At 51.3% G+C, this 9,833-nt stretch overlaps 1 protein-coding gene across 2 annotated transcripts in view; it reads right to left on the reverse strand.

Annotated features, from left to right (window-relative positions):
• The window catches only part of KLHL7 (kelch like family member 7), a 29,572-nt gene extending 20,135 nt beyond the window's left edge, over nt 1-9,437 (reverse strand). The window contains exons 1-3 of one of the 2 annotated variants that reach the window (XM_069729862.1): nt 8,821-9,437; nt 2,565-2,667; nt 2,094-2,187 (exon numbers count right to left, since the gene is read on the reverse strand). In XM_069729862.1, the coding sequence (XP_069585963.1) occupies nt 2,094-2,187; nt 2,565-2,667; nt 8,821-8,943 (320 nt within the window). In that variant the 5' untranslated portion in view covers nt 8,944-9,437. The remainder of the gene's footprint in view (nt 1-2,093; nt 2,188-2,564; nt 2,668-8,820) is intronic. The other variant, XM_069729863.1, reaches the window with a different exon arrangement.
• Nucleotides 9,438-9,833: the final 396 nt, after the last annotated feature.

The following is a 9,833-nucleotide window of genomic DNA, read 5'->3' on the forward strand; positions in this document are numbered from 1 at the left end:
GATCACTGGTGGAGCAGACTGCTGTGACTCCCAGCATTTAGGGTCTGGATCTTGGGAACTAGGTTTTGCAGAGCCCCACCTTCAAGGGGGCACAGGTGATGACGCATGACTGAGGTCCGATCCATTTACTTTTGATGGGACTGGCAGGAACAGCAGAGTGCAGAGCTTAGCTTTATCTGGAAGTTAACCAGGCAATGGGATGTTGATCACATCTGTGACATTCAACAGAGCCCCGATCTAGGATTGTTGGTGGTCCCAGAGGTCAGCCCCCAGCAATCCGAGTTCTCCTAACATTCATTGATCTGAATGATCATCTAACATTACTATGCAAGGTTATGTTTAGGTGCCCAAAACTTTTAAAGATGCAAAACTAATTGCATTTAATTTCAAAGTGAACAACCCCTGTAAGAGTCACGACCCAGAGTACCATATATAATAACGGACAGCATCATTCCTGGGGCCTTACAAATGTTCTAATTTAAAATATTTGATACAAATATCATATAATTAAAAGTATTTTTATTAATACTTTATAAGGATAGTTTACAGGATGTGATTTTTTTGAGTGCTGCCCCAAACTTAAGGATGTTGTCCTGTCCACTACTTTATCACTAATCACCTATCCTGATGTCATCCATGTATGATCGGTCGACGTCTCACACCTGGCACTCCCGCCCATCAGCTGTTCTCAGTGTTGGTGACAACACTGCTCGACTTCTGATAGTGACCATGACTGGGTACTACATAACCGCCTCCTATTCAAATCAATATGATGCGGATGTGTAGTCTCCTGCCGCAGCCACTATCAGAAGACGGAGAAGCTCCAGCAGGCAGTAGCCAACAACCAACACAAAGAACAGCGGAGATCCCAGGTATCGGACCCTGACCGATCAGACAGTGACGACCTATCCTAAAGATAGGTCATCAGTGATAAAGTAGTGGACAACCTCTAAAGGTACCGTCACACTGAACGATATCGCTAGCGATCCGTGACGTTGCAGCGTCCTGGCTAGCGATATCGTTGAGTTTGACAGGCAGCAGCGATCAGGATCCTGCTGTGATGTCGTTGGTCGGAGCAGAAAGTCCAGAACTTTATTTCGTCGCTGGACCTCCTGCAGACATCGCTGAATCGGCGTGTGTGACGCCGATTCAGCGATGTCTTCACTGGTAACCAGGGTAAACATCGGGTTACTAAGCGCAGGGCCGCGCTTAGTAACCCGATGTTTACCATGGTTACCAGCATAAACGTAAAAAAAAAACCAAAACACTATATACTTACCTTCCGCTGTCTGTCCCCGGCGCTCTGCTTCTCTGCACTGTGAACGCCGGCCAGCCGGAAAGCAGAGCACAGCGGTGACGTCACCGCTGTGCTTTCCGGCTGGCCGGCGCTGACAGTGCAGAGAAGCACAGCGCTGGGGGACAGACACCGGAAGGTAAGTATGTAGTGTTTTTTTTTTTTACGTTTACGCTGGTAACCAGGGTAAACATCGGGTTACTAAGCGTGGCCCTGCGCTTAGTAACCCGATGTTTACCCTGGTTACCAGGGGACCGGCATCGTTGGTCGCTGGAGAGCTGTCTGTGTGACAGCTCTCCAGCGACCAAACAGCGACGCTGCAGCGATCGGGATCGTTGTCTGGATCGCTGCAGCGTCGCTTAATGTGACGGTACCTTAAGTATGTCAAGAGGTATCACTGCTGCCACCATGTAGTGCCTCTTAGCCAATTGGGTGACTCTGTCCCTTTAAAAGTCACAACAAAACAAGGTATTAGAGGCTAGATTCACACAAAAGACACCAACGTGGATGCAAATGGACTTCTATAGTTCTAAGTAAAGCTTTCTGCTTATGTCCATTTGCCATAAACCTCAATAATATGGAATATCGTAAATTTAAAAAAAAAAAAAAGGTTTTTGTTTCTTCATATAATGGAACTGGAAAACAAAACTCGAATTGTCATTGTGAACCTTGCCTTACATTCCTATTTTTTTGGCTTTTTCAACAAAGAATAAAATCTGACTGTAAAACTACCAGTGTCAACCCAGCCTTGTATGATCTATAAAACAAATGCTTGCAGTGTAGAAATCACAGACAGTACCTGGCAGTGTACGCAAACTCCACAAGCTGCTCTATGATGTCCGGTTCTGCATCTTTCAGCTCAACCTCGAAAGATTTTGATTCAATCATGTTTGCTAGAAAAAAAAAAAAATATTACTACAATATACTACGTGGCTGGACAATAGACTGCGTGGCTGGGCAATAGACTACGTGGCTGGGCAATGGACTACGTGGACATGCATATTCTAGAATACCCGATGCGTTAGAATCGTGCCACCATCTAGTACATACACACATACATATTTATATTTCACTATATTTATGAGAGAGCTTAGTACATAGAATAGACCCTGCTGTTCTTTTATACAACCACAGACGGTGCCTTTTCCCAAGGTATGCAAAGCAGGGAACGCTTATTATATAACAGGGCAAGATGCCATAGCCTGAATTCAGAGTACTGGGCATAAACGGAGCATGATAAGGTTGGTAGATATAATAGGTTCTAACTTACTGGTAAACATAAGGTTAAAAAAATGGCTGGCAGCTGCCAGGACTACACGGTGTGCTGGGATCTTTCGATCTTGCACCATAAGAACAACATCACACAAGGTTTTCTGGAAGAAAAGAACAAAGAATAATAAATGCTTAATCCTTATAGCAGGGATTTACTGTAAAGCACATAGTGGAGGATTAAGTGATAGTTCCTGATAATGACGAGCCTGCATTACCAAGACAGAAGGAATCATTCTTAGGGTACCATCACACAGTGCAATTTTGATCGCTACGACGGCATGATTCGTGACGTTCGAGCGATATAGTTACGATCTCGCTGTGTCTGACACGCTCCTGCGATCAGGGACCCCGCTGAGAATCGTACGTCGTAGCAGATCGTCTGAAACTTTCTTTCGTCGTCTAGTGTCCCGCTGTGGCGGCATGATCGCATGGTGTAACATATATCGTATACGATGTGCGCATAGTAACCAACGGCTTCTACATCGCACATACGTCATGAAATTATCGCTCCAGCGTCGTAGATTGCAAAGTGTGACAGCAGTCTACGACGCTGGAGCGATATTGTTACAATGCTGGAGCGTCACGGATCGTACCGTTGTAGCGATGAAAATTGCACTGTGTGACGGTACCCTTAACCTCATGCTGATATATTATGATAACTACATGGATAATGTCTGCAGCTACAAAACCTGAAAACAAAAAAAAAAAACATTTCCTGACAAAATTAAAATCACACAAGCAGGAAAGTTAACAGAAGCAATGGCATGAACAGCAATTTCCTTAAAGGCCGACCTTAGGGTACAAGTCTGCAGGCGCTCTATGCGACTGCAGACTAGTGATCCTCACAACGCACACACTACACGCTGTGAGGACTCTTCGGTGCCAGGAGCGGACGGTTATTTGACCGCAAGTATGACATTTCCATACCCCGGCCACATTTTGACTAGACGTGTCCATTCTCTCTCAATACACTTGCACTGAGTGAAGCTGTGCACGTCTAGGCAGCAGGTAACAGCATGTATGAAAATCGATTACTCAGGGTCTCATGCCGGCTGCTGGCACCAGAGAATAGGGTGATCGCAGACTGGTTACAAAGGTCGGTCAACCCCTTTAAATGGGTTCTCTAAGAATGTAATAAAATGACCAAGTCACAATTCAATTGGTAACCTGTCCTAATCACGTGTCAGGACAGGCAGCAGTATAAAGAAACTCAGCTCCCGAGACCTATGTCTCAACTGACAGAGGAGCAGTATCATAAATCTTCTCCTTGGCTGACTGAGTACAAAGGAGATTTTTCTCCAGCCTCAGTCCTCTATGCACAGTCAGCGGAGATTTTTTTTTGCTCTCCTGTCACGGGCCCTTCTCCTCAGCTCACTGTTATGTGTACTTAAGATACAGCTCCTCTGTGAGTTGAGACACAGGTCTCGGTAGCCACTTTTCTCCACATTGCAGCGAGTCCTGACATGTAACTAGTAGTGATGAGAGAGTATACTCGTTGCTTGGGTTTTTCCGAGCACGCTCGGGTGGTCTCAGAGTATTTGTAAGTGCTGAAAGATTTAGTTTTCGTTGCCTCAGCTGCATGATTTACACCTGATAGACAGCCTGAATACATGTGGGGATTCCCTAGCAACCAGGCTACCCCCACATCTACTCAGGCTGGCTAGCAGCCGTAAATCATGCAGCCGTAAATCACCAGAGCTGTTACAAATACTCGGAGACCGCCCCCCCGAGCGTGCTCGGGAAAACACGAGCAACCAGTATACTCGCTCATCACTAGTAACCAGGACAGGCTGCTTTTTTAATAACATAACTGGGGACATATTATTACATTCTAGGAGAACTCCTTTAATAGCATCTTGTCCGCACATGGTCATGTGATGTAGATTTTATATAACAAACTATTCATACTTGCCAAAAAATTTTGCAAGGATCTGAAGGCATGCACAGAAGAAACACACAAGATACAACTGTACATGTGAATAAGACACCGTTCACACTAACGTCATTGTGTTTCTAATAAAAGCTGCAAGTAATTTCTTCAGACAGTAAAAGGACAGTACACCATCTATTGGAAGTAGGAATCCTAAAAGTCAATACAGAACCTTTAAAAGGACCTTGCCACATTCTTTGTAAAAGAAGCCAATCCAGAAATTCCATTTGTAGACTTTTTGGGGGGCAATTTCCATTTGACTGACAGATTTTTTGTATAATGGATGTAAATGGTGAGTGAAGGATCACACTGACTAATAATTTGGGTGATGAGAACCTTAGTCCTAGTTGTCAGGTCACACTTTAACGCAATTTAGCACAAAGGAGCCAAAATTGAGATTATGAGTCACTTTGGCGTTTCACAGTAAAAGATCATTTTAATAGTCACTTCTGCCATCCCGCTGACAGTGACAGACAAGCCTCTTTGTGCATGCATGTATAGGCTTGTCTGTCACGGTCAGCGGCTGACAGAAGCCGCCCTGGACCCACCTGAATGACTAGTGTAGAGTGCGGCTCGGTCCCCTGCGAGTGTTTCGGAGACTAACATACATGGCAGGGATCGTACAGCCAGTGGCTGATATCTGCCTACGGTTTGGGCAGCATTTATCACCTGACAGTTCCCTTTAATGGGCCCTTGTATCTCCTATAAAAATGCAATGTTGGTTCAATCTTACAAAACCTGCTGCTCCTGGAACAGTCATTACAATCTCACAACAGAGTACATCCAATCTGGAAGACGTGAGTGACATTTTCCTGTGGCGTCTAGTTCACACACAGCCTATGGATTTACAGCCTTAAACATGATATTTATACAGCAAAAAGAAACATTCCAAACAGGAACAAGTCATGCTGGTGCCTCCCACACAATAGAAGGAGCACTCTAGTGTTCATGAAGCTTCCATAGACACTGCACAGGGTCCTCAGGAGACGGGGCAGGGACGCTGGAGCACGGGGTGCTGGGAGGAGGTGCAGGGACACTGGAGCAGGGAGTGCTGGGAGCAGGGACACTGGAGCAGGGAGTGCTGGGAGCAGGGGCAGGGACACTAGAAGGAGGGGCAGAGGGGCTGGGAGGCGGGGCAGAGAGACTGGAGCATGGGGTGCTGGGAGCAGGGGCAGGTGCGCTGGAGCAGGAGGCGCTGGGAGGCGGGGCAGGTGCGCTGGAGCAGGAGGCGCTGGGAGGCGGGGAAGGTGCGCTGGAGCAGGAGGCGCTGGGAGGCGGGGCAGGAAGCGCTGGAGCAGGAAGCGCTGGGAGGCGGGGCAGGTGCGCTGGAGCAGGAGGCGCTGGGAGGCGGGGCAGGTGCGCTGGAGCAGGAAGCGCTGGGAGGCGGGGCAGGTGCGCTGGAGCAGGAAGCGCTGGGAGGCGGGGCAGGTGCGCTGGAGAAGGAAGCGCTGGGAGGCGGGGCAGGTGCGCTGGAGCAGGAAGCGCTGGGAGGCGGATACTTCAGAAGAAAAGGCCAAACCAACCTAGAATACTGATGCACTGTGACCGGAGAGCAAGTGGCAAAAAAATATGTAGTCACCTGGGCCACTATGACAGATCAGACTAATGCAGGGCAATGATGGGAGATGTAGTCCTGCAACGTCAGTGCGTGGGGTGATGCTGGGAGTTGTAGTCCTGCAACGTCAGTGCGTGGGGTGATGCTGGGAGTTGTAGTCCTGCAACGTCAGTGCGTGGGGTGATGCTGGGAGTTGTAGTCCTGCAACGTCAGTGCGTGGGGTGATGCTGGGAGTTGTAGTCCTGCAACGTCAGTGCGTGGGGTGATGCTGGGAGTTGTAGTCCTGCAACGTCAGTGCGTGGGGTGATGCTGGGAGTTGTAGTCCTGCAACGTCAGTGCGTGGGGTGATGCTGGGAGTTGTAGTCCTGCAACGTCAGTGCGTGGGGTGATGCTGGGAGTTGTAGTCCTGCAACGTCAGTGCGTGGGGTGATGCTGGGAGTTGTAGTCCTGCAACGTCAGTGCGTGGGGTGATGCTGGGAGTTGTAGTCCTGCAACGTCAGTGCGTGGGGTGATGCTGGGAGTTGTAGTCCTGCAACGTCAGTGCGTGGGGTGATGCTGGGAGTTGTAGTCCTGCAACGTCAGTGCGTGGGGTGATGCTGGGAGTTGTAGTCCTGCAACGTCAGTGCGTGGGGTGATGCTGGGAGTTGTAGTCCTGCAACGTCAGTGCGTGGGGTGATGCTGGGAGTTGTAGTCCTGCAACGTCAGTGCGTGGGGTGATGCTGGGAGTTGTAGTCCTGCAACGTCAGTGCGTGGGGTGATGCTGGGAGTTGTAGTCCTGCAACGTCAGTGCGTGGGGTGATGCTGGGAGTTGTAGTCCTGCAACGTCAGTGCGTGGGGTGATGCTGGGAGTTGTAGTCCTGCAACGTCAGTGCGTGGGGTGATGCTGGGAGTTGTAGTCCTGCAACGTCAGTGCGTGGGGTGATGCTGGGAGTTGTAGTCCTGCAACGTCAGTGCGTGGGGTGATGCTGGGAGTTGTAGTCCTGCAACGTCAGTGCGTGGGGTGATGCTGGGAGTTGTAGTCCTGCAACGTCAGTGCGTGGGGTGATGCTGGGAGTTGTAGTCCTGCAACGTCAGTGCGTGGGGTGATGCTGGGAGTTGTAGTCCTGCAACGTCAGTGCGTGGGGTGATGCTGGGAGTTGTAGTCCTGCAACGTCAGTGCGTGGGGTGATGCTGGGAGTTGTAGTCCTGCAACGTCAGTGCGTGGGGTGATGCTGGGAGTTGTAGTCCTGCAACGTCAGTGCGTGGGGTGATGCTGGGAGTTGTAGTCCTGCAACGTCAGTGCGTGGGGTGATGCTGGGAGTTGTAGTCCTGCAACGTCAGTGCGTGGGGTGATGCTGGGAGTTGTAGTCCTGCAACGTCAGTGCGTGGGGTGATGCTGGGAGTTGTAGTCCTGCAACGTCAGTGCGTGGGGTGATGCTGGGAGTTGTAGTCCTGCAACGTCAGTGCGTGGGGTGATGCTGGGAGTTGTAGTCCTGCAACGTCAGTGCGTGGGGTGATGCTGGGAGTTGTAGTCCTGCAACGTCAGTGCGTGGGGTGATGCTGGGAGTTGTAGTCCTGCAACGTCAGTGCGTGGGGTGATGCTGGGAGTTGTAGTCCTGCAACGTCAGTGCGTGGGGTGATGCTGGGAGTTGTAGTCCTGCAACGTCAGTGCGTGGGGTGATGCTGGGAGTTGTAGTCCTGCAACGTCAGTGCGTGGGGTGATGCTGGGAGTTGTAGTCCTGCAACGTCAGTGCGTGGGGTGATGCTGGGAGTTGTAGTCCTGCAACGTCAGTGCGTGGGGTGATGCTGGGAGTTGTAGTCCTGCAACGTCAGTGCGTGGGGTGATGCTGGGAGTTGTAGTCCTGCAACGTCAGTGCGTGGGGTGATGCTGGGAGTTGTAGTCCTGCAACGTCAGTGCGTGGGGTGATGCTGGGAGTTGTAGTCCTGCAACGTCAGTGCGTGGGGTGATGCTGGGAGTTGTAGTCCTGCAACGTCAGTGCGTGGGGTGATGCTGGGAGTTGTAGTCCTGCAACGTCAGTGCGTGGGGTGATGCTGGGAGTTGTAGTCCTGCAACGTCAGTGCGTGGGGTGATGCTGGGAGTTGTAGTCCTGCAACGTCAGTGCGTGGGGTGATGCTGGGAGTTGTAGTCCTGCAACGTCAGTGCGTGGGGTGATGCTGGGAGTTGTAGTCCTGCAACGTCAGTGCGTGGGGTGATGCTGGGAGTTGTAGTCCTGCAACGTCAGTGCGTGGGGTGATGCTGGGAGTTGTAGTCCTGCAACGTCAGTGCGTGGGGTGATGCTGGGAGTTGTAGTCCTGCAACGTCAGTGCGTGGGGTGATGCTGGGAGTTGTAGTCCTGCAACGTCAGTGCGTGGGGTGAGGCTGGGAGTTGTAGTCCTGCAATATCAATGTGTGGGATGGGGCTGGGAGTTGTAGTCCTGCGATGTCCATGTGTGGGGTGAGGCTGGGAGTTGTAGTCCTGCGATGTCCATGTGTGGGGTGAGGCTGGGAGTTGTAGTCCTGCGATGTCCATGTGTGGGGTGAGGCTGGGAGTTGTAGTCCTGCAATGTCCATGTGTGGGGTGAGGCTGGGAGTTGTAGTCCTGCAATGTCCATGTGTGGGGTGAGGCTGGGAGTTGTAGTCCTGCAATGTCAATGTGTGGGATGGGGCTGGGAGTTGTAGTCCTGCAATGGCCATGTGTGGGGTGAGGCTGGGAGTTGTAGTCCCACAGGGAGTCTCAGCACAGCGGAGCCCACACAGTGCAGTACCGGGCTCTGCCGGCAGGCGCTCACCTGTTTCCGCATGATATTCATCACGCCCATAAAGCTCGCCAGCAGTTTGGCTTCTTCCCTGGCAGCGAATTTCTTCTCGGTTTTCTTCTTGTTGGGGTTTTTCTCTGCGCCGGGCGCAGCCATCCTCCTCCTCTGCTCCTTCAGCCCCTTCCGTCCCTCCTTACCCGAACACGGCCCGAGCCGCTACAGTCAACAGCAGCAGTGCTGAAGCGACACCGGCGCACAACACACAGGCCCCGCAACAAGCCACCCTATTGGCTGCTGAGACGTGAGAACGAGGCTCGAAAACACAAGCGAAACGTCAGAGCAGCGTCTACTCCTCCTCCTGAGTGACATCATCAGGATAGCTCCGCCCCCTGCAGGCAGCGCTGTATGGCCGGAGGGAGGGCGCCGGGCAACACTCGGCGCTGCGCTCAGCGGGAGCGGACACCGTCAGCCACACTCAGGCCCATACTTTTTTTTTAGTTATAAACTACCTGATGCCAAACTCACTGCCCCCCATTCATTCCCAAACACCCGGAACCCTGCGTGAATGGAGTGGTGGTCGATCATGGGCAGTGCTCCATTCATTCTTAATGAGAGCGCTGCAGATTACGATGCGCTGTGCTGGAGGTTACGGAGCGGTGCACTGCAGGTTACACTGATAATCTTCAGCCATAGGGGCGGGGTTTTCGGGTGTTTGATTCACCCTTTCCTTACCCGCTGGCTGCAATATTGGATTGAAGTTCATCTGTCCTCCATAGTACACGCCTGCGCGCAAAGCAAGGCCCACGCCTGCGCAAAGCAAGGCCCACGCCTGCGCAAAGCAAGGCCCTGGGGCCTCCGAGCAGGACGTAGAGGGGGCCTGCTGGTTTCAACTGAATGTGCGTCCTCAGCTGCACATTCAGTTGAAATGTATTGCCCCGTTGCAATTTGCCGAGGCCAGAGGCTGACATGTATGGCACTGTGTGTGCTTGTCGTTGAATGACATCACTCTTATGTAACAGGTGCACTCATGTCAGCCAGTGGCCTCT

Source organism: Ranitomeya imitator, chromosome 6, assembly GCF_032444005.1.
Source record: "Ranitomeya imitator isolate aRanImi1 chromosome 6, aRanImi1.pri, whole genome shotgun sequence".
Lineage (NCBI taxonomy): Eukaryota > Metazoa > Chordata > Amphibia > Anura > Dendrobatidae > Ranitomeya > Ranitomeya imitator.